Genomic DNA, 24898 nt, shown 5'->3' on the forward strand with positions numbered 1-24898 from the left:
TGGCTGTTTGTATATCTTCTTTGGAGAAATGTGTATTCAAGACCTTTGACCATTTAAAAAAATTGAGTTGTCTTTTTGTTGTTGAGTTATAGGAGTTCTTTATTCTGGATATTAATTGCTTATCAGATATATGTAGTTTTCTTTTGTTGTAATGTTTTTGGCTGGCTGGTCTTAGAATGAGTTAGAAAATGTTCTTTCCTCTCATTTTTAAAAAAGACTTTGAGAAGATTGGTATTAATTATTCTATAAATGTTTGGTATCATTCACCACTGAAGCCATATGGTCCTGAGCTTTTCTTTGTTGGTGAGTTTTTTGATTACTGACTCAGCCTCCTTATTATAGGTTTATTCAGTTTTTCTATTTCTTATAAACCATTTTTGATAGTGTCTTTCCAGAAATTTTCCTATTTCATCTAAATTATCCAACGTGTTGCCATAGTTTTTTATAGTATTCTCTTAAAATCCTTTTATTTTCTGTAATGTTGATAATAATGTTCCTTCTGTCATTTCCAGTTTTACTCCTTTGAATCTTCTCTTTTCTTCTTTGTCAGCCTAGTTAAAGATTTGTCAATTTTGTTGATCTTTTCAAAGAACCAACTTTGAGTTTGTTGTTTATTTTTCTATTTTTTGGTCACTATTTTGCTTATTTTTCCTTATTTCCTTCCTTTTGTTATCTTTGGGCTTAATTTCCTCTTCTCTTTTTGGTTCCTTAATGTGTACAGTTCTGTTATTGATTTGGAATCTTATTTTTAAAAAATGGTGGGCATTTACAGCTATAAAATTCCCTCTGAGCACCATCTTCACTGTACACCATAAGTTTTGTTTTATTGTATTTTCTTTGTTGTTTGTATTTTCATTTTCATTCATTTCAAGGTAATTTTTAATTTCCTTTGTGACTTTTTTCTCTACCAATTAGGTTGACAGTTTTTTGTTTTTAGCAAAAAAGATTTTATTATGTTGCTTTTGGCCTCCATTTTTCTGGTTAGAAATTCACTCTGGTTTTTCTTTATTCTTTATTTTTGCTCTTCATTGATTTGATTAAAATGTTCCTATCTGGGATAACATGGGTAGCTCAGTTGGTTACGCTTCCAACTCTTGATTTCAGCTCAGGTCATGATCTCAGAGTCGTAAGTTCAAGCCCCATGTTGGGGTTGGCACTGATCATGGATCCTGCTTCAATTATCTCTACCTCTCTCTGCCTCTCCCCCACTCACACTTGTGTACATGCTCTCTCTCTCTAAATAAATAAACTTTTTTTTTTTTTAAACAAATGTTCCTACTTGTAGTTTCCTTTGTATTTATCCAGCTTGCAGTTGCTGAGCTTCTTGGGTTGGTGGGTTTATATCTTTCAGTTTTAGGAAGCTCTCAGTAATTGTCAAATATCTTCTATACATTTATTTGTCTCTTCATCTTTAAGGGCTCCTGTCCTATGCACATTAGACCATTTGATATTATTCCTTTTTTTAAATTTTTTTTTAATGTTTTATTTATTTCTAGGAGAGAGAGAGAGACAGCGTGAGCAGGGGAGGGTCAGAGAGAGAGGGAGTCACAGACTCTGAAAGAGGCTCCAGGCTCTGAGCTGGCAGTCGGCACAGACCCCGATGTGGGGCTCGAACCCACGAACCGCGAGATTATGACCTAAGCGAAAGTCGGACGCTTAACCGACTAAGCCACCCAGGCGCCCCCATTTGATATTATTCTACAGAGCTTGGGCTCCCTGGGTTTCCCCCCTTCTCTTTGTTTTAATTTGGATACTTTTTATTAACCTCTTGACTTATCTTCAAGTTCATTGGTCATTTCCATTGCTACATTCAGTTTCCTGTGAAGGCTATTTAATCAAGTCTTTATTTCTTACACTTCCCCCTCATTTTTAGCATTTCCAATTAACAGTTATTCTTCATCATTCCCTGCCTCTGCTGAAATTGTTCTGTTCTTCCTGCATATTGCCCATATTTTACAAATTAGGTCTTTTATCATCTTTATCATAGTTTATCATAGTTATTGTAGATGCTATGTCTGACCACCTTGTGGTCAGCTTATATTGACTCTTTCCTCTCTTGATCATAGGTCACTTTTTTTTTTTTTTGCCTTTTCATGTATCTTATAATTTTTTTAATACATGCCAAACGTTCTGTATGAAAGAACAGTAAAGATTGGAAAAAATGATATTTATCTTCAGGAAAGGACATGTCCTTTGTGTTTTTCTCAGGCTGCTAGAATGGGAGTTCAGCCAGTCTCATTTGTAGTTGATTTATGTTTGAGGTTGTTATAACTTTAGTTTGATTCCATTGTACAACTGGCTTCAAATGTTTTGAGGCAAGATCAAGACTTTCCTTTGCTAGGACCCCTTGTTTGAACATTGCAGATTTTCTAAAGATGTTCTGCTGTGCTTCACAGTCTTCCAAGCTTTAGAACCATGGAAGTTCTCTTCCTCTTTTATAGCCTCATTGGTAGGTCTTTGGATCACTAGGGAGTTCTCTTTGCTCTCCAGTCCCACCTTTACTTTCCATACCTTGGGAGATTATTTTCAGCCTTGTGCCTCCTCCTCTGGGCTTTTGAGAGCAGGCATCCTGTGTGCGGTAATGGCTTTGTATGCTTTTGAGGTATTTCTGTCAGATCTCCTGACCTCATCTCAAACGTTAGTAGTTGGTGACCAACTGTGAGCTCTCTGAAGACTATGTGAAAGACTTATAAAGTGGATTCAAACTCCAACTGTGGCTGATTTTGTTAAGACTCTACGTTGCCATACCAGCTTACATGCAGCTGTTTTACAAACCCTATCTGTCCTAGATTCTTCCTCCTCCTGCTCTTGCACCAGGAATGAAAGCATTTGTGCATGTGTCTCTTCTCTCCTATTGAGAGCTCATCACTTTCTGGAATTAGTTCATTTAGAATTTTTCCATTCTCTCTTTGATTTTTTTTAAACTGTAGTTTTGTACTTTATTTGCCTTGTTTAGATTATTTAGGGGAAGAGAGATGAACTCTGCAAACAGACTGCAAGTAGAACTCCTGAAATGTGTTATCTTGTATTTGTTTTTCAGATTAATATATTTTGGTGGCTATGGGTGTAGGAGACACAGTGAACTCCAGGACTGTTTTGATGTTCATGATGCATCTTGGGTAAGAAAGAAACCACTTTTTACATTCTCATCGAATTTAGTATCCCCTTAAAGTCTTTAGAAACAAGAGCCTAGTCTTTCTCAGTTTAAATTGCCATAATTGACACTATGAAAAAAATGTGTTTTCTTTTTTTGGATTTAGATTCAGTTGGAGGAAGTTCTATCATGTAGTGGTGTTAGCCTTCATGGCTACTGGCAGAGTAATTTCTCACTTTATTCATCACTCATACCTGCTTCTGTTAGACAATTGGTGGCTTTAGCACAACTTGGAAAAACTTTGTTCATAGATAACCAGAATGGCTGTTGCTGATATACACCTCCTTTTAGGTATGTCCACCAGAACTATTCATAGCTCAGACTGGCCTCTGTAATGCAGTGAGTAAGTTGATAGTGATATTACCTTTCCTACTTCTTACTGGTTAGAGAATAAACTATTACTAGTGAAATGAGACATTACGTAAAAATTAAACCTTTTAATGGGGTGCCTGGGTGGCTCAGTCGGTTAAGCGTCCGACTTCGGCTCAGGCATGATCTCACGGTTCGTGGGTTCGAGCCCCATGTCGGGCTCTGTGCTGACAGCCAGCTCAGAGCCTGGATCCTGTTTTGGATTCTGTGTCTCCCTCTCTCTCTGACCCTCCCCTGTTCATGCTGTCTCTCTCTCTCTCAGGCATAAATAAAACATTAAAGAAAAAATTAAACCTTTTAAAAGATAACTTTAAAAACCATTGATCCCAGGAGCTCCTGTTTGGCTCATTCGGTGGAGCATGCGACTCTTGATCTTGGGGTTGAAAGTTTGAGCCCTATGTTGGGTGTAGAGATTACTTACACATAAAATCTTAAACCAAACGAAACAAACAAAACATTGATTCCAGCACCAGGATACATAGTCACGCTTTAGCTTGACCTTCTACTGGCATATATTGTTTTTATACATTATAATGTAAATATATATGTACATTTCATGTATATCTTTTTGTATTTGGGTATTTAAAACGTTCTCCATGTATGCTGAGCGAAATAAGTCAGGCAGAGAAGGACAAATATCATGTGTTTGCATGTATAGGAGAATTAGGAGGAACTTAACGGAGGACCATGGGGGAGAAGAAGGGGGGAAATAGTGGGGGAAAGGGGGAGAGGCAAACCATGAGAGACTCTTGAATGCTGACAAAAACTGAGGACTGATGGGTGTGGGGGGGGGAGGGAGGGATGGGCACAGAGAGGGGCACTTGTGGGGATGAGCACTGGGTGTTATATGGAAACCAACTTGACAATAAACTATTTGTAAAAAAAAATAAATAAATAAAAAATAAATTATCAAAAAAAACATTCTTCATTTATTTCCATAGTTTTTGAGTTTTAAAATAAAATATCTGTAAAGCTTTGCTACTTATAGTATTGCTGATAATTTTCAGAACTATATATCCCCATTACTTCTATCTAATATTTTTACTCATTTTTTTTCTCTCCTAGTACAGGTTAGGCTAAGGATCATGTCCTGAAGTTTCTGGTGTGCCAGTAGATTTTTTTCTCTTAGATTTTAAATTAAGTAAATTGTTTAGTTTGACAAGTCCTGCTAAAAATGAATGATGTATTTCTGGCATAGAACATAAAACTGACACAGAGGTAAGCTAGAGTAGTAACAGAGGATTTCAGCAATCCAGAGATGCTAAATACAGTACACCTGCCTAATGGGTGCCTCACTGACATTTTGTCTCTTAGAAGACAAAGAAGAGAGTGAGCACAAGTTTGACCAACACGAACAAACTGCTTGGTAAAATACAAGTGATTGGAACTTTTTGGAAAAAAGAACCATAGTCCCCTAAAGTTCCTAATTGCAAAGGTTACGAATTCTGAGCATGTACTCTAGGAAAACAGTTTGCAAAATAGAAATGTCATCTGTCCTCTGCAATTTTATTTTATTTATTTTTTTTTTTATTGCTGATAAGGAAACAATATATTTATTTATTTTTTTTTTTTTTACAAATAGTTTATTGTCAAATTAGTTTCTATGTCTTCTGCAATTTTAAAAGAGACAATCCTTTGAGAGAATTGGAAAATTATCCCAAGTAAAGATGATTCACTGGAAGCAGTGCTGTGAGAGGACAAGTTGCCAGGTGGTGGCTGTTATGGTTTGGAGGCCACACTTCTTGAGCCACTGCTGTGTGTGTTAGCTTCATGACTATGCTGACACTTAACTCTATTTTTGTAATGGTGTCCATTATTTCACCATTAAATATGCAATAAAATTTATAAAAATAATCTAAAAATTATAAAAGCTTTTAAATATTTTAAAAAATTTCTGTTTTAGGAAGAACAGATATTCTGGGGATGGCATAATGATGTTCATATATTTGATACAAAGGCCCGGAGTTGGTTTCAACCAGAAATTAAAGTAAGTATTCTAAAAAGTTACCTTTAAATTGGTATATCCATTGATACTGTAAAGGATACATTTTTGCTAAGTTATCTGGATTTTAGCAATTGAGTTTATATTTATATACGAAGGGGTCCCCCTGAGTACTGTCACTAATAGTCTTTTTTTGAATCCCTGGTTTTTCTCCAGGTTAGATAAGGTTTTCTAGAAAAATCTTCTAAAGAGGGTACAGTCGTCATTCTCTACCCATAAGTGTCATGTCCTTATTTAATAATGGCACTTTTAAAATGTCCTTTTATAATGAAGTCCACAATTTTAAAGAGTCCATATTTCATAAACTCTTGAAATCTGCATGCAGTTACAGCATGACAAAAAATACATTATTGATACTCTTTCATGGGCTGGTGAGCAAACACAAATTCACGTTAGTTTAAGCCATAACAAACTTTCACTTGGAGCAAAGTCTGTTTTGGAGTAGCTCACACAGCAAAATTGCTGCAAGGGCTTGAGCCTCAGGAACTGGAGCAAGTTACTCAATACCAACAATATTTTCCATCTCTGTGAGTTTCTCTCTGCTTCTCTTTATATGCTGGGTCCATTTCTCTTTACTGCAGACCATCAGACTCATGTAGGAGGGAATATGGTCCTGTCTATCCTAGCAGTCTTTTCTATTGGTGCTGTATTCTTTCAATGTCCACAAATTAGTCTTAGAAAAGGACTCAGGTCTTAGAAAAGGACTCAGGGAACATTTGGGCATGTTCCCACTCTTTACATTGGTCCCTGTTGCCAAGGGGATAATTGGTTTAGGCCAGAGTCTCAGACCTACTCTAAGGGAGCAGGGTATGTGGCTAATGAACTCCCCAGAACTGTGCAGGATGGAATGCTGAACAGGCGAAACTAAAATTGTCCACTAATATGCATAAATGACATACATACATTTGAATTTTAAGATTAATGTCTTTGTTAATGAAATAAAAGCATTTTATCTCTATTCACATAATTATATGAGAACAAGCAGAAAAAATTGTAGAGAAAATTGCTGAGACTGGATCTACTGAAACTTATCCTAGATCTCTTTCAGGCATCTGTGCCCTCTGCTTTCTTAGAGAAAAATCAGGGATCTGCAGCTGTTGAAGGCATATTTGTCGAACATGCTCCTGCAGGAGTACCTAGCTGGCCCAGTTGATGGAGCATGCAACTCTTGGTCTCAGGGTCATGAGATCAAACCCCATGTTGGGCTGGAGCCTACTTAAAAAAAAAAAAAAAAAAAAAAAAAAAGTGTGCTCCTGGGGATGAGGGAGCTGAAGTACTTGTATTTGGACTTCAAGTCTTTCTCTGGCTCCTTCCTTCCCTTCTTACCTCAGTCCACAGCCCTCCCCACCTGCTCCAACAGTCTTACATACACATGACCCTATTTTAGTTCATATTTGCCAATATTTTCACTGTAATTTCTCTGATGATTTCTTCAAATAAGTTCTTAAATTATATTTTATCTCAATGTTTTTCTGACATGACTGTAGCTGCAATTCCCTCTTTTCATTTTTTAGGGACACTCTTAAATTACTTTATTATTCCCAAATGTCAGCATCAAAAGACAAGACATGGTAGAATGTACCAATTATTGGTGTAAAAGTTGAAAAAAATTGGATTGCATTCTAATTCTGTCATAAAAAGCTGTGTCCTTCAGATAAGCCATGTAGTATGTTATCTGTAAAATAGAAGGGTTGAAAGTGTTTTTCCTACATGGGATTTTTACCCCTTAAGGAAAATATATTAGTAATTGGGATCTTTGAGTTATTTTCAGTATTTCAGACAATTTCAAATACTGAAATTTTCAGTATTTAAAAAAGCATTGTGCATTATTTATACAGTTAGACACACAGATTAATGCAAATGCCATTTCTTAGTTTTTGGTTGGAATTATATTAATTCATTTTATTCAGAAGTTTAGGTGGTTATGAAATGTATTTGACAAAAGTTTAATATTTATTCATAATAAATGTGTTTATGGTAGAATAATTTTTCCAAAATTTCAAATCAGGGATGGGATATTAATAAAAACTGTGTTTTGCTGAAATGACTGGGGACCACATTTCAGAAGGTCCTCTCACATTTATGTAAGTGTTAAATTGGTAGTATCTGAATTATTTCTTACTGTAGTGGCTTCAGGACAGTGATTCAAGTAAGCCTGAAAAGTCTAAAAAGTTCCAATATTGAATGTAGAGCTTTAACTTCCTGTGCCCACATTCAGTAGCCAGTGCACTGAAAATGTTGAAAAGATTCTTTCAGAACTTGGAATGAAATGTGTACACAAAGGCTCCTACCATGAACACGTGGAAATTATGCAGAAAATTTTCCCTTAGAATCTCATTAATTCATTTACCCATTATACTCTGTCTTTACCCACCAATGCAAAACTTCTCCAGAGAAAAGATCTGCTATATTTGTTCAAAGTAAAGTATAGAAAAGTGTTATTAGTAATGGGAAGAGTTTTAGCAAGCGGTAAAGCACTGTTTGGCTTAAAGCAAGAGTGAAGTTTTTATTGTGGGATTTGAGAGTTTTAGGGGGCAGATTTAATTTTTTAGTGTCTCTCAGATTCTCACACTGTGCACTCCTCACTCATAGTATTAATTCGGGAGTGGGGGAAAAAAGGGAAGTGAGGAGAGAATATTTTATTATTATTTTTTTGATGTTTTATTTATTTCTGAGAGAGACAGTGTGAGCAGGGGAGGGTCAGAGAGAGAGGGAGACACAGAATCTGAAACAGGCTCCGGGCTCTGAGCTGGCTGTCAGCACAGAGCCTGACCCGGGGCTCAAACCCATGAACCATGAGATCATGACCTGAGCCGAAGTTGGACGCTTAACTGACTGAGCCACTCAGGCGCCCCAAGGAGAGAATATTTTAAATTTGATTTTTAAGTACTTACATTTCAAACTGACATTTTCATGAAATTTTATTTTGCTAAATAGCGTCAGGCATTTAAGAAAAACACTTTAAAAAGTAAAGATCAGGATGAGTAAATGTCATTCTTAAGGAGAAGTATTTATAATCATTACTGTTTACAATGAAGTTTCTTTAAATGTTTGTTTATTTTAAGAGAGAGACAGAGAGCAATGAGTAGGGAAGGGTCAGAGAGAGAGGGAGAGAGAGAAAGAATCCCAAGCAGGCTCCATGCTGTCAGCACAGAGCTCCTTATCACGAACTGAGAGATCATGATCTAAACCGAAACAAGAGTTGGGTGCTTAACCGACTGAGCTGCCCAGGCATCCCTACAATGAACTTTTACATCAGGCCTTTAATTGAATTATAGGGGTAATGGTGACTTGGTGGTCATGTATTTCTCATACTGAGTGTGACTTCCTTAGAGATGTTTCAAGTTTTGCACTGTTTCTCATCTCTGCCTGTAGGATGGAGTTCCACCACAGCCACGAGCGGCACACTCATGTGCAGTTCTTGGAAATAAGGGCTATATCTTTGGCGGACGTGTTTTGGTTAGTGTTTTTCATGGAAATGATATTTTTATGTGTGATTCATCTCACAAAAGTTATTTTCTGATTTGGGGGAACAACTGAGTGTTCAAATTATCCAGATAAATAAAATACCATTGAATAATAAATTTTATTTATTTTCCATTCCCTAAACGATACATGAGTAATCACAGATGATTTATAAAACATATTTTAACGAGGAGAATCCTTCATTTTGTGCATAACCAGAAACGTTTAATTTCTTAACATTTAAATCCTATTAGTTTAAACCCTGTTCTTCCTTTTTCCCTTGACACATTAATTGGGTAGCTCTAAATTAATTTTATTAATGCTTAGCATTTCCCAATATGTAAACTTCTGAAGCTAATAAGTAAAGATGAGTAAAATGGAGATAGTCTATCTTTAACCTGAACTAATTTTAAAACCAAAATTTTAGCCCATGAGAGATGTGAAACAGGGACTAATTTTACATACTTTTATTTTAGCAAACTAGGATGAATGATTTGCACTGTCTGAACTTAGATACCTGGACTTGGTCTGGAAGGTAAGTTTGAAATTTAGTATGTTTTAATTGAAAGGTGTGTGTGTGTGTGTGTGTGTGTGTGTGTGTGTGTGTGTGTCTATGTGTGTGTGTGTCCCCGTCCTTCTGTGTTTGGGACCATAATCCAAATTTGAGCCTCTAAAACGGAATTAGTATCTTTTTCCTTCGGATTATATGTCTAAGCAAAGAATATACAGATTTAAATTCAGAGTTTGTTCTTTAACCAAATCATATAAAACATGAGAGTACCATCAGTTGAAAATTGATTATATGGAAGTACTGGTTTTATTCTAAGTATTCTTGAGAACTAGGCAGTAGAAGAAACAAAGAACAGTTTGTTGGTGTCATCACAAGTAAACAGATAATGAAGTATGTAAAAAATTTACTTTTTGTACTTCAAAACATATAGTTAACAATAGAATAAACATATCACTTTAGATATCACTTCAGCTGTTCATGTAATGAGATGGAATCAGAGCTATATATTATTCCAAAATAGAAATACTATTAAAAATGAAACTGCAAAAGTTCCAGGAAAAAAATATAGCAGATTGTCTTTAAAATCTTGGCACAGAGTAATCCCTATCAAAATAATAGCAGTATTCTTCACAGAGCTAGGGCACACAATCCTAAAATTTGTATGGAAGCACAAAAGACCCCAGCACAAAACTGGAGGCATCACATTTCTGGACTTCAAAATGTATTATAAAGCTGTAATCATCAAGACAGTATGGTACTGGGACAAAAACAGACACTTAGATCAATGGAACAGAATACAGAACCCAGAAATGAACCCACAGACGTATGGCCAACTAATCTTTAACAAAGCAGGAAAGAATATCCAATGGAAAAAAGACAATCTCTTCAGCAAATGGTGTTGGGTAAACTGGACAGCAACATGTAGAAGAATGAAGCTGGACCACTTTCTTACACCATACACAAAAATAAACTCAAAATGGATGAGAGACCTAAACGTAAGACAGGGAAGCCATCAAAATCCTAGAGGAAAAAGCAGGTGAAAGCCTCTTTGATCTTGCCCATAGCAACTTCTTACTTGATCTGTCTCCAGAGGCAAGGGACATAAAAGCAAACATGAACTATTGGAACCTCATCAAGATAAAAAGCTTCTGCACAGAGAAGGAAACAATCAGCAAAACTAAAAGGCAACTGACAGGAAAGGAGAAGATATTTGCAAATGACATATCAGATAAAGGGTTAGTATCTAAAATCTGTAAAGAACTTACCGAACCTAACACCCAAAAAACAAAAATCCAGTGAAGAAATGAGCAAAAGACATGAATAGACACTTTTCCAAAGAAGACATCCAGATGGCTAACAGACACATGAAAAAAATGCTCAATATCACTCATCATCAGAGAAATGCAAATCAAAACCACAGTGAGATACCACCTCACACCTGTCAGAATGTCTAAAATTAACAACTCAGGCAACAACAGATGTTGCAAGGATGCAGAGAAAGAGGAACCCTTTTGCACTGCTGGTGGGAATGCAAACTGGTGCAGAGTCACCCTAGAAAACAGTATGGAGGTTCCTCAAAAAATTAAAAATAGAACTACCCTATGACCCAGCAGTTGCACTACTAGGTATTTATCCAAAGGATACCAAAGTTTGGATAAATACCAAAGGTTCAAAAGGATACATGCACCCCAATGTTTATAACAGTGTTGTCAACAATAGTCAAAGTATGGAAAGAGTCTGAATGTCCATTGACAGATGAATGGATAAAGAAGATTTGGTACTTGGGCACCTGGGTGACTCAGTCAGTTATGCATCTGATTTCAGCTTAAATCACAATCTCGCAGTCGATGAGTTTGAGCTCCGCATCAGGTTCTATTGCTGACAGCTCCAAGCCTAGAGCCTGCTTCAGATTCTGTGTCTCCCTCTCTGACCCTCCCCTATTCACCCTCTGTCTCTCAAAAATGAATACACGTTAAAAAAGTTTTTTTTAAAGGATGTGGTACATATATACAGTGTAATATTGGCGATCAAAAAGAATGAAATCTTGCCATTTACAGCAATGTGGATAGAACTAGTGTATTATGCTAAGCAAAATAAGTCAGAGAAAGACAAATATCATATGACTTTACTCACATAAGGAATTTAAGACACAGAAGAACACAAGGAAAGGGAAGCAAAAATAATATAAAAACAGGAAAGGGGACAAAGCATAAGAGACTCTTAACTACAGAGAACAAACTGAAGATTGCTGGAGGGATTTTGGGTGGAGGAATGGCTACATGGGCAATGGGCATTAAGCAGGGCACTTGTTGGTATGAGCAGTGGATGTTATATGTAAGTGATGAATCACTAAATTCTGTTCTTGAAATCATTATTACACTATATGTTACCTAGTTTGGATGTAAATTAAAAATAATAATTTTAAAATCTTGGCATGATGAAAAAGTTGGTTATAAACCCAAAATTCATAAATGAAAAGACTGATGTATAAGATCACTTAAGAATTACATTTTTCTGGGGACCCCAGGTGGCTCAGTTCATTAATTATCCAACTCTGGGTTTCAGCTTAGGTCATAATCTCACGGGTTTGTGAGTTCAGGCTCTGCGTAAGGCTCTTACCCTAGCAGTGCGGAACCTGCTTGAGATTTTCACTCTCCCTCTTTCTGCCCCTCCTCTGCTCTTTCTCTATCAAAATAAAAAATGAACATTAAAAAAAATAAAAAAACTAGGGGCGCCTGCATGGCTCAGTCGGTTGAGCATCCAACTTCGGCTCGGGTCATGATCTCGCAGTTCATGAGTTTGAGCTCCGTGTTGGGCTCTGTGCTGACAGCTTGGAACCTGGAGCCTGCTTTGGATTCTGTGTCTCCCTTTCTCTCTGGACCCCCTAACTTGTGCTCTGTCTCCCTCTGTCTCTCAAAACTGAATAAACATTAAAAGAAAATTTTTTAAAAACTAAAATTTTCTGTATAGAAAACTATACCAAAGCCAAAAGGCAAATTGGAAAATACAAACAAAAAACAAACTGGAAGTCATATTGCAGTATTTTTAACAGGGCCTAAATCCACAAGAACTCCGAAAATCAATGCAAAAAAAGGCAAATAATCCAAAAGAGAAATGGACAAAGAACATAAATGAACAACTCATAGAAGAAATGCAAATGGGGGGCACCTGGGTGGCTCAGTTTGTGAAGCGGCTTAGGCTCAGGTAATGATCTTAGGGTTTGTGGGTTTGAGCCCCGTGTCGGGCTCTGTGCTGACAGCTAGCTCAGAGCCTGGAGCCTGCTTCGGAAACTGTGTCTCCCTCTCTCTCTGCCTTTCCCCTACTCAGGCTCTGTCTCTCAAAAATAGATAAACATTAAACAATCAAAAAAAAAAAAGAAATGCAAATGGTAAAAAAAAATTTTTTTAATTTTTTTAAGCATTTATTCAGTTTTGAGAGACAGAGAATGAGTGGGGAAGGGGCAGAGAGAGAGGGAGAGACACAGAATCTGAAAGAGGCTGAGCCATCAGCACAGAGCCTGATGCGGGGCTCGAACCCACAAACTGTGAGATCATGACCTGAGCTGAAGTCAGATGCTTAACCAACTGAGCCACCCAGGTGCCCCGGGCAAAAATTATTTTTAAAAGATGTTCAACTTCAAAGACAAAGAAATGGAACTAAAGATAATTACAAATGCCCACTGTGTGCTCAGGTTGTAACAACATAATTAGTGGGAGCATAAATTGGTACAGTTTTTCTGGAAGGTAGTTTGGCAATTATTTATTTATTTATTTACAAATAGTTTATTGTCAAGTTGGTTTCCGTATAACACCCAGTGCTCATCCCCACAAGTACCCTCCTCTATGCCCATCTCCCCCCTCCCTCCCCCACACCCATGAGTCCTCAGTTTGTTCTCAGCATTCAAGAGTCTCTCATGGTTTGCCTCTCTCCTTCTCCCCCACTATTTCCCTCCTTTTTCTCTCCCATGGTCCTCCGTTAAGTTCCTCCTAATCCTATACGTGCAAACATATGGTATCTGTCCTTCTCTGCCTGACTTATTTTGCTCAGCATAACATCCTCAAGGTCCATCCATGTTGCTACACATGGTCAGATTTCATTGTTTCTCATTGCCATGTAGTATTCCATGGTATAGATAAACCACATCTTCTTGATCCATTCGTCCGTTGATGGACACTTAGGCTCTTTCCATGTTTTGGCTATTGTTGAGAGTGCTGCTATGAACATTGGGGTACATGTGCTCCTATGCATCAGCACTCCTATATCCCTTGGGTAAATTCCTAGCAGTGCTATTGCTGGGTCATAGGGGAGTTCTATTGTTAATTTTTTGAGGAACCTCCACACTGTTTTCCAGAGTGGCTGCACCAGTTTGCATTCCCACCAACAGTGTAGGAGGGTGCCCGTTTCTCCACATCCTCGCCAGCATCTAGAGTCCTCTGATTAGCTCATTTTAGCCACTCTGCCTGGCGTGAGGTGGTATCTCAGTGTGGTTTTGATTTGTATTTCCCTGATGAGGAGGGATGCTGAGCATCGTTTCATGTGTCTGTTGGCCATCTGGATGTCCTCTTTGGAGAAGTGTCTGTTCATGTCTTCTGCCCATTTCTTCACTGAGTTGTTTGTTTTTCGGGTGTGGAGTTTGGTGAGTTCCTTATAGATTTTGAATATTAACCCTTTATCTGATATGTCATTTGCAACTATCTTTTCTCATTCCATCAGTTGTCTATTTTATGGATTGTCTCCTTTGCCTTGCAGAAGCTTTTAATCCTGATGGGTCACAATCGTTTATTTTTGCTCTTGATTCTTTTGCTTTTGGGGATGTGTCAAGTAAGAAATTGCTGGAATAGAGGTCAAGGAGATTGTTTCATGCTTTCTCCTGTAGGGTTTTGATGGTTTCCTGTCTCACGTTCAGGTCCTTTATCCATTTTGAGTTTATTTTTGTGTATGGTGTGAGAAAATAATCTAGTTTCATTCTTCTGCATGTTGCTGTCCAGATCTCCCAGCACCATCTGTTAAAGAGGCTGTCTTTTTTCCATTGGATACTCTTTCCTGCTTTGTCAAAGATTAGTTGGCTGTATATTTTTGGGTTCAGCTCTGAGTTCTCAATTCTATTCCATTGGTCTATGGGTCTGTTTTTGTGCCAATACCATACTGTCTTGATGACAGCTTTGTAGTAGAGGCTAAAGTCTGGGATGGTGATGCCTCCCGTTTTGGTTTTCCTCTTTAATATTACTTTGGCTATTCAGGGTCTTTTGTGGTTCCATACAAATTTTAGAATAGTTTGTTCTAGTTTTGAGAAGAATGCTGGTGCAATTTTGAATGGAATTGCATTGAATGTGTAGATTGCTTTGGGTAGTAATGACATTTTAATTATATTTATTCTTCCAATCCATGAGCATGGAATGTTTTTCCATTTCTTTGTGTCTTCTTCAATTTCCTTCATAAGTTTTCTATAGTTTTCATCATACAGATCTCTTGTATCCTTGGTTAGGTGTATTCCTAGGTACTTTCTAGTTTTTTGTGCAATTGTGAATGGGATCAGTTTCTTGATTTCTCTTTCTGTTGCTTCATTGTTGTTGTATAAGAATGCAACAGATTTCTGTACATTGATTTTGTACCCTGCAACTTGGCTGAATTCTTGGATCAGTTCTAGTAGGCTTCTGGTGAAGTCTATCGGGTTTTCTATGTAGAGTATCATGTCGTCTGCAAAAAGTGAAAGTTTGACTTCTTTGCCAATTCTGATGCCTTTGATTTCCTTTTGTTGTCTGATGGCTGATGCTAGAACTTCCAGCACTATGTTAAACAACAGTGGTGAGAGTGGGCATCCCTGTCGTGTTCCTGATCTCAGGGGGAAAGCTCTTCAGTTTTTCCCCGTTGAGGATGATGTTCGCTGAAGGCTTGTCATAGATGGCTTTGATGATGTTTAAGTAGGTTCCTTCTATCCCAACTTTCTCTAGAGTCTTTATTAAGAAAGGATGCTGTATTTTGTCAAATGCTTTTTCTGCATCTATGGACAGGATCATATGGTTTTTATCTTTTCTTTTGTTGATGTGATGTATCACATTGATTGATTTGTGAATGTTGAACCAGCCCTGTAACCCAGGAATGAATCCCACTTGATCTTGGTAGATAATTCTTTTTATGTGCTGTTGGATTCGATTTGCAAGTATCTTGTTGAGGATATTTGCATCCATATTCATCAAGGATATTGGCCTATAGTTCTCTTTTTTTGCTGGATCTCTGTCTGGCTTGGGAATCAGAGTGATACTGACTTCATAAAATGAGTCTGGAAGTTTTCCTTCGATTTCTATTTTTGGGAATAGCTTGAGAAGAATTGGCATTAATTTTGTTTTAAATGTCTGGTAGAATTCCCCAGGGAAGCCATCAGGTCCAGGGCTCTTATTTGTTGCGAGATTTTTGATAACTGATGCGATTTCTTCACTAGTTATGGGTCTGTTCAGATTTTCTATCTCTTCCCGTGTGAATTTTGGTAGTGAGTGTGTGTTTAGGAATTTGTCCATTTCTTCTAAGTTGTCCAATTTGTTGGCATATAATTTTTCATAGTATTCCCTGATAATTGCTTGTATTTCTGAGGGATTGGTTGTAATAATTCCACTTTCATTCATGATTTTGTCTATTTGGGTGCTCTCTCTTTTCTTTTTGATAAGCCTGGCTAGAGGTTTGTCAATTCTGTTTATTTTTTCAAAAAACCAACTCTTGGCTTCATTGATCTGTTCAGTTGTTTCTTTGGTCTCTATGTTGTTTATTTCTGCTTTGATTTTTACTATTTCTCTTCTTCTACTGGGTTTGGGGTGCTCTTGTTGCTCTGCCTCTACTTCCTTTAGGCGAGTTGTTAGATTTTGCACTTGCACTTTTTCTAATTTCTTGAAATAGGCCTGGAGTGCAATGTACTTTCCTCTTAGGACTGCCTTTGCTTCATCCCATAGAGTTTGGATTGTTGTATTTTCATTTTCATTTGTTTCCATGTATTTTTTAATTTCATCTCTAATTGCCTGATTGACCCATTCATTCTTTAGTAAGGTGTTCTTTAACCTCCATGTTTTTGGAGGTTTTTCAGACTTCTTCCTGTGATTGATTTCAAGTTTCAGAGCATTGTGATCTGAAAGTGTGCATGGTATGATCTCAATTCTTTTATATTTATTGAGGGCTGCTTTATGTCCCAGTATGTGATCTATCTTGGAGAATGTGCCGTGTGCACTTGAGAAGAAAGTGAATTCCCTGGACTCAGGATGTAGAGTCCTGAATATATCTGTCAGATCCATCTGGTCCAATGTGTCATTTAAGTCTATTGTTTCTTTAGTGATTTTCTGTCTGGTTGACCTGTCCATTGCTGTAAGTGGAGTATTAAAGTCCCTTACTATTAGCACATTCTTATCTATAAGATTGTTTCTGTTTGTGATTAATTGTTTTAAATATTTAGGTGCTCCCATATTCGGTACGTAGACATTTATAATTGTTAGTTCTTCCTGATGGATATACCCTGTAATATTATATAATGCCTTTCTTCATCCCTTGTTATTGTCTTTATTTATTTATTTATTTTTAATATTTTTATTTTATTTATTTCTAGGAGAGAGAGAGAGATAGCGTGAGCAGGGGAGGGTCAGAGAGAGAGGGAGACACAGACTCTGAAATAGGCTCCAGGCTCTGAGCAGGCAGTCAGCACAGAGCCCGACGCGGGGCTCGAACCCACTACCGCGAGATCATGACCTAAGCGAAAGTTGGACGCCCAACCGACTAAGCCACCCAGACGCCCCCCTTGTTATTGTCTTTAATTTAAAGTCCAGTTTGTCCAATATAAGTGTAGCCACTCCAGCTTTCTTTTGACTTCCTGTAGCATGATATATATTTCTCCATCCCCTTACTTTTAATCTGAAGGTATCTTGCAGTCTAAAATGTGTTTCTTGTAGACAGCAAATAGATGGATTTTGGTTTTTTTTTACCCATTCTGCTACCCTATGTCTTTTGATGGGAGCATTCAGCCCATTTACATTCAGTGTTATTATTGAAATATGTGGGTTTAGAGTCATTGTGTCCTTTGTGGGATTCATGCTTGTGGTGGTGTCTCTAGTATCTTGTGATCCTAAAACACTTCCCTCAGAGAGTCCCCCTCAGGATTTCTTGTAGGGCTGGTTTAGTGGTGACAAATTCTTTAAATTTTTGTTTATTTGGAAAGACTTTTATCTCTCCTTCTATCCTGAATGACAGGCTTGCTGGATAGAGGATTCTTGGCTGAGTATTTTTTCTGTTCATCACATTGAAGATCTCCTGCCCTTCCTTTCTGGCCTGCCACGTTTCAGTAGATAGGTCTGTCACCACTTTGATAGGTTTCCCTTTGTACCTTAGGGCCCTTTTCTCTCTAGCTGCTTTCAAAATTCTCTCTTTGTCCTTACATTTTGCCAGTTTCACTATGATATGTCGTGCAGATGATCGATTCAAGTTACGTCTGAGGGGAGTTCTCTGTGCCTCTTGAATTTCAATTTCTACTTCCCTCCCCAGGTTTAGGAAGTTGTCTGCTATAATTTGTTCCAGGACTCCTTCAGCACCTTTCCCTCTCTCTTCCTCTTCTGGAATTCCTATGATACGGATATTGTTCCGTTTGATTGTATTGGTGAGCTCTTGAACTCTCCTTCATGTTCCTGGATCAGTTTCCCTCTCTTTTTCTCAGTTTCTTGTTTTTCTATAATAGTGTCTTCTAAATCACTTATTCTCCTTTCCGCCTCTTCAGTCTGTGCATTGGACGTCTCCAGTTTATTATGTATCTCATCCCATTTTTTAATTCACCATAACTATTTTTAAGCTCCATATTGTTTGTAGCCATAGTTTCTCTGATGTCCTCCGTGCTTTTTTCAAGCCCAGCGATTAATTTTATGATTATTGTTCTAAATTCTTGTTCAGTTATGTTGCTTTTATCTGTTTTGAGCAGTTCTCTAGCTGCCATTTCTTTCTGGAGTTTCTTTGGAGGAGAGTTCTTCCGTTTTGTCATTTTGGTTTCGTCTATCTTTTGTTAATTTTAAAAGCTTGTTGTACACACGGCCCCTGCGAGTTCTGCTGTATTAGAGAGGGCTCTTTTGATTGTTCAGGACCTTTCTGTTCAGGAAGTGTTCTTTGGATGGTGTCTCTTGGTTTCTCTTGTTGAGCATTTGGTTATTTTGTTTCCCTACTGGTAGTGGTATGGGACTCTCCACCATATGTAGTTTGGCTTGTTTCTTGAGGCAGCCCTGGAAAAAGAAAACAAACAACCACAGAGGGAACACAGGTACACAAACGCACAGACAAAACCAATAAACACGCAAACCCAGGCTCAGGTAAAAACAGCTACAACAACAAGAAAACAGCTATCTGGAGGGGATGGGCGTGGTTTGGTGTAGGCAGGTCTTGTCTCCACTGTGTCCACTGGCCTCCCTGAGGCCCCTCCTTGGTGGTTGTGGGGAGAAGAATGGCATCACCCCAGACCCTTCTCAAACAAACATTACAAATCACTTCTTCAGAACAATCTCCCTGTGCTGAGGATGTAGCCAAGGTGGGCTGAGTTCTATGCCCCACACTCCGCCTGTTTCCAGTTCCCAGTCCGTGGGCTTTGTTATACTTCCTTGAACAGTTCCGCAGGCAGGTCTCCATTTCCCTGTTGCCTGGGGGTTGAGTGGGGGGTGGGGGAAGTGTCACGGCCTCAGATCCGCTGGGGTCAAGCAGGGATACAACCCAAGTGCGTTCAGGCAACGTAGCAACTAAAGGTCTGTAGAGACCGCGTCGCTGCAGCGCACTGCCACTGCTTCAGCGGGCTGCTGTGGTGTGCCGCTGCTGCTTTACCGGGCGCCGGCACCGCTTCACCGGGTCACCGTTGCCGCTGCCGCCGCCACTTCAGGCCACTGTCGCTCATGCTGCTGCCGCTTCACCCGGTGCCAGGACCGCCTCCACAGGCGTTGCTGCCAGTTCACTGGGCTGCCACCGCCATGGATGGTGCCGGGTGCGCGGCAGTTCAGTTTTTCCTGGCGCCTTCTGGGACCAGGGCACCTAGTTTAAAGTCAGCACCCCAGCCAGAGCTAAAAAAAACACCGTCTTTACAAGCCGAGGTTTTTTTCTCTTCTCCAGGGACGGTTCTATGAACAATCTCAGCTTTTCTTTCCTTTCCCCTGGACTCGTGGCAGCTCACCACCACTCACTGGTTTATCACTCACTGCAGCTGCACGCAAGCCGGGTTCCCTCCCCTCCCTCTGTATCTCTGGGTCCCATCCGGCTTTTATCTTCCCCCCGTTCGCACTCACGCACTTAGGAGGTTTCCTTCCCAGTGTACTCTGTCTCTTTCTCTTCCCAAACTCCTGTGGCTCAGTCTCCTACAACTTCAGGCCTTCTCTGTTTGAGAGATGTATGCAGGCGAAATGTACGGAGGTCCTTACTTCTCCGCCATCTTGCCTCCCAACTGCAGCAGTTTGGCAATATATTTAAAATGTAAAATGGAATTTCTGCAGTTTCCCCAAAGGCAGTAAGTGTGTGTGTGTGTGTTTGTGTGTGTGTGTGTGTCACAACGTTATTATAAAAGCAAAAACTAGAGGTCATCTTTCATGTTCACATTTGGGGATTATTTAAGTCACAGTACATTTGACCTGTAGGCCACCATGCTTCCTTTCCCAAAGAAGTTACACTTAAGAGAAATATTCTACACTATATTAATTGAATGAAAAAAAGTTGCAGAGTACAATATATAATCCCATTTATATATTTTAATAAATATGTTTATATGTGCATTAAAGTCTAGAAAGATATATACCAAATTGTTACTATTTCTTACTGCTAGAGGACAGAATTATAAGAGAGCTCTCCTTTTTAAAAATATTTTTGTGGTTATTGAATGTTTTGTAACCAGAATTATTCTTATAGTCAATACAAACAATAAAAATATTTACATTTTAGAAAAAATATATCTTCCACAAATGACCCGTGTTATTCTGGAACGTTCCAGAATGCTGGAGAATGGTATCTTCTCACCTCCTGAATTAAACTTTTGTACTTATGTTTGTATTTCCTAAGAGTAAGACAGTATTTTTTGAAATCTTCAGAAGTTTGTCCTATATCTGGAATGGCTTCCATGATTTTATTTGAAGCTAGAATAGCTAGCATTTTCAGGCAAGAAGTTTTGGGAAATTGTACAGCAAGCAAATCAGTAAAAGTAACAAAAGCAAAATGCCATCATATCCCTGAGGAAATCAGCTGAAAATATAAAACTAAACATGGGCCAACATTAAAAAGTTATAGACATGAACATAGTTATGTTGAAAAACTGGGGAAGTTGTACTGATGAAACAACAAGAATGATGTTGAGTATACATTGTGAATTAACTAAAAATTGACTTTTTAATTTTTAGTCTGTGTTCTGTATCCAGGTGGAATAGACACTAAGTGGAAAGATTGCTTAAGTTCATCAAAGGATTTAAGAATATTTTAAAAATCTTAATGCAGGTGGAGTTCATAAAATCAGCTTTTTTTAAAAGTAGTAAAGGCAATTTTTCCCCCTTAATCTGAATTGACCAAAAACCTTCTTATTTTGACTAAAATGGTACCTTGGTTTTTCTATTTTTTTTTCCCCCTTGCCACAGGATTGCTGTTAATGGAGAAAACCCCAAACATCGGTCATGGCATACTTTAACACCAATAGCTGATGATAAACTTTTTCTATTTGGTGGACTAAGTGCAGACAATATTCCATTAAGTAAGTCAACTAAAGTGTAGCCTACAATTATTATCTCATTCTTTTTTTCTTCATTGTATTTGATATTTAAGGTGTCTCTTTTTCAGATTTTCTGGTTTACCTTTATCCCCCACTGTATGCTTGCATTAAGAATTAGAAAACTCTTTTGATTCAGTATCTTTGGCTCTCCATATTCTCCTGTTCCCTAGATATATAGAAAAGGAAGGGTAGTTGAACCTAGATGAATTAAAGCCCCTTCCAACTTTAATATTCTGTGATTCTGTGCCTTCCTGATTTTTGATTTCAGTACAGCATAAGCTGGAATGGGGATTAGAGGAACAGTCTTCCCCAGAAGGCTCTGGAAATATAAGGTGGAAGGCCGGTTGCTTCTCTTTCTGTTCTAGAACTATAAAGAAAGTACTTAGCCAGAATTTTTAAACTCCTGTCACTCCTGATCCCAAGAGCTGTGGTTTTGTAATGCAGTGTTTTTTCCAGCAGCAAAACTGTGGCATCAGGAAAGGCAAATGACTAGGAATACGCACGTCCTAGCTTGACATAGCTGATGTTTTGTGTTTTCTTTTTTTTTTTTTTTACAAATAGTTTATTGTCAAATTAGTTTCCACATAACACTCAGTGCTCATCCCCAAAGTGCCCTCCTCCATGCCCATCCTCCCTCCCCCCCACATCCATCAGTCCTCAGTTTTTGTCAGCATTCAAGAGTCTCTCATGGTTTGCCTCTCTCCCTTTCCCCCACCATTTCCGCCCTTCTTCTCCCCCTTGTTCCTCCGTCAAGTTCCTCCTAATCCTCCTATACATGCAAACATATGATATTTGTCCTTCTCTGCCTGACTTATTTCGCTCAGCATAACACCCTCAAGGTCCATCCATGTTGCTACACATGGCCAGATTTCATGGTTTCTCATTGCCATGTAGTATTCCATGGTATAGATAAACCACATCTTCTTGATCCATTCGTCCGTTGATGGACACTTAGGCTCTTTCCATGTTTTAGCTATTGTGGAGAGTGCTGCTATGAACATTGGGGTACATGTGCTCCTATGCCTCAGCATTTCTGTATCCCTTGGGTAAATTCCTAGCAGTGCTATTGCTGGGTCATAGGGGAGTTCTATTGTTAGTTTCCTTAGGAACCTCCACACTGTTATCCAGAGGGGCTGTTTTGTGTTTTCTTAACTCAGTAGTTTTCCATGGCTACAGATGTTTTCATAAGAAACCTTATATACCGTGAAACTCATTTGTATAATTCCCATATGGGATCTGGAAAAAAAACACTATTTTTCAGCAAAAACATATCAAGCATCAGCTGTGCATCCAGTAGTCTGCTGGACAACAGACAAACTCCAGAGGCTGGTTAGAGAAAGAGGGGATGTTAGTTATTGCAGATTACTATGCTTCTCCAGTCTGAAGGTTTGTAATTAGAAGAGATTTGGAATCTAATAAAAGAACTAACATCTATTTTTTCATTAGGGGTTATTTAATATCACATCTTTTTGAGCTCCTATTTGCTGATTTTGGTAATTGATCTGTGGGGAATTCCATGTCCTAACTCTTGGTCCAGTCAGTATCCTCCTGTATAGATTTAGTGTAACATACCGGTAGTATATGATACCAAGAAGTTATTTTAATCTTGTTGACTATGATAATGGCATTGTGATTATATGATAATGCCATTGTGATTCTGGAAAAATACATCTACTTTTAAAAGCCATGTTTAGTGAAGTATATGTGGGGGAAATGACAGGAGATCTAGGATTTGCTTTAGAATAATTGAGCCACAAGAGTAACAAAAAAAAAAAAGAAATGGAGCACATGTAGCAAAATCTTAATAGTTGTTGAAACTGGGATATGTGAGGGTTCATTATCGTCTTCACTCTGCCTCTCTATATCCCTGAAAATTTTTGTGAGAAAATATGCATACACAAAAAAAAAAGATAATTGCATAAATGTAGCATGGTAAATTTTGGAAAAAAATGGAAATTTTATCCCGAAGACCTAATCTTAATTTCTTAACTGTCACAATATTGCAGGTGATGGTTGGATTTATAATGTCATAACAAATTGTTGGAAACAACTTACACACTTACCTAAAACAAGACCCAGGTAAGTATAGAACTTAAAGAGTGGTAAAATAGTTAAGAATTTCTAAAGTGTTTACTATAACACTGATTTTGTAGTGTTTGCCACTAAAATTACAAATTATCAAGAAAGGTATCTTTCAAATAATCCTAATGTTACCTAAATAATTTAATAATCATTTCAAATTATATCTGACTGTTAAAAATGTTCTATTCTGTTTTCATCCATATTTGTATATTTGAAAATGTTACTCTTTTAAGTAAATGTATAATCTTACCTGATAAATATGAAAATCCTAAGAAATTGGAAGTATCACATAATGTTAATATTAATAAGTAGACAAGAATGGATTTGACTTTAGTAGTTACTTGTTTTTGAAGAGGTTTATTGCAATTTAATGAGAAAATTACTTTCATATTGTTAAAATAGATGGCAGATATTTATTTTTATCAACTGATACATTCATTTATATGAATTTTTGGAAAAAAAACATGTTACTTATTTGTGATATATTATAGAGTAAAACTTGTCTAATTATTGTTAGAATACAGTTGATCCTTGAATAACACAAGTTTGAACTGCATGGGTCCACTTATTAAATGGATTTTTAAAATAAATACAGTACTATAAATATATTTTCCATATGATTTTCTTTTTCCCCATAGGATTTTCTCTTTCTTCCTTTTCTTTTCTTTTTTCCTGAGAGAGAGAGTGTGTGAGTGTAGGGCAGGGAGGGGTAGAGGGAGAGAGAGAGACTCTCAAGCAGGCTCCATGCTGAGCTCTGCTTGGAACTTGACACTGGGCTCAATCTCACAACTGTGAGATCATGACCTGAGCTGAAATCAAGAGTCAGATGCTTAACAGACTGAGCCACCCAGGCGCCCCATCCCATATGATTTTCTTAATAACATTTTCTTTTTTTTAATTTGAGTATAGTTAACATATGGTGTTACGTTAGTTTCAGGTGTACAGCATAGTGATTTGGCAAGTCAATACATTATGTTATGCTCACCACAAGTACAGCTTCCATCTGTCACCATACAATGCTACTACAGTGCCATTGACTATATTCCCTATGCTGTGCCTTTTATTCCCATGAGTTATTTAATTGTAACTGGAAGCCTGTATCTCCCACTTCCCCTTCACCCATTTTTTTAAAGTGTTGTTTATTTATTTATTTTGGGAGAGAGAGAGAGTGGGAGAGGGGCAGAGAGAGAGGAAGAGAGAGAATCCTAAGCAGGCTCCATGCTGTCAGCACAGAGCATGATGCACGGTTTGATCCCACAAACCTATGAGATCCTGACTTGAGGTGAAATCAAATCAGAGGCTTAATCAACTGAGCCACCCAGGTGCCCCATTCCTTCACTCATTTTGCCCATCCCTCCACTCCCTTTTCCTCTATCAGTCATCAGTTGGTTCTCTGTATTCATAAGTCTGATTTTACTTTTTCTTTGTTTATTTATTCATTTGTTTTCTTTTGTTAAATAATGTTTTCTTTAGTTTACTTATTGTGAAATACAGCATACCATACATATAACATATGTATTAATTGATTGTGTGTGTTATTGGTAAGGCTTCTGGTCAACAGTTGGCTATTAGTAG

The 24898-nt window shown here is 37.9% G+C and overlaps 1 protein-coding gene across 4 annotated transcripts in view; it reads left to right on the top strand.

Moving 5' to 3' along the window:
• Nucleotides 1-24898, top strand: part of KLHDC1 (kelch domain containing 1) — a 58982-nt gene that overhangs the window by 20946 nt on the left and 13138 nt on the right. For 3 of the 4 annotated variants that reach the window (XM_039217326.1, XM_039217327.1, XM_039217330.1), the window contains exons 5-10: nucleotides 3041-3119; nucleotides 5427-5510; nucleotides 8901-8984; nucleotides 9467-9525; nucleotides 21111-21223; nucleotides 23248-23320. In XM_039217326.1, the coding sequence (XP_039073257.1) occupies nucleotides 3041-3119; nucleotides 5427-5510; nucleotides 8901-8984; nucleotides 9467-9525; nucleotides 21111-21223; nucleotides 23248-23320 (492 nt within the window). The remainder of the gene's footprint in view (nucleotides 1-3040; nucleotides 3120-5426; nucleotides 5511-8900; nucleotides 8985-9466; nucleotides 9526-21110; nucleotides 21224-23247; nucleotides 23321-24898) is intronic. The other variant, XM_039217328.1, reaches the window with a different exon arrangement.

The sequence above is a fragment of the Hyaena hyaena genome, unplaced genomic scaffold (genome assembly GCF_003009895.1).
Source record: "Hyaena hyaena isolate Hyena2069 unplaced genomic scaffold, ASM300989v1 scaffold_683, whole genome shotgun sequence".
NCBI classification, from domain to species: domain Eukaryota; kingdom Metazoa; phylum Chordata; class Mammalia; order Carnivora; family Hyaenidae; genus Hyaena; species Hyaena hyaena.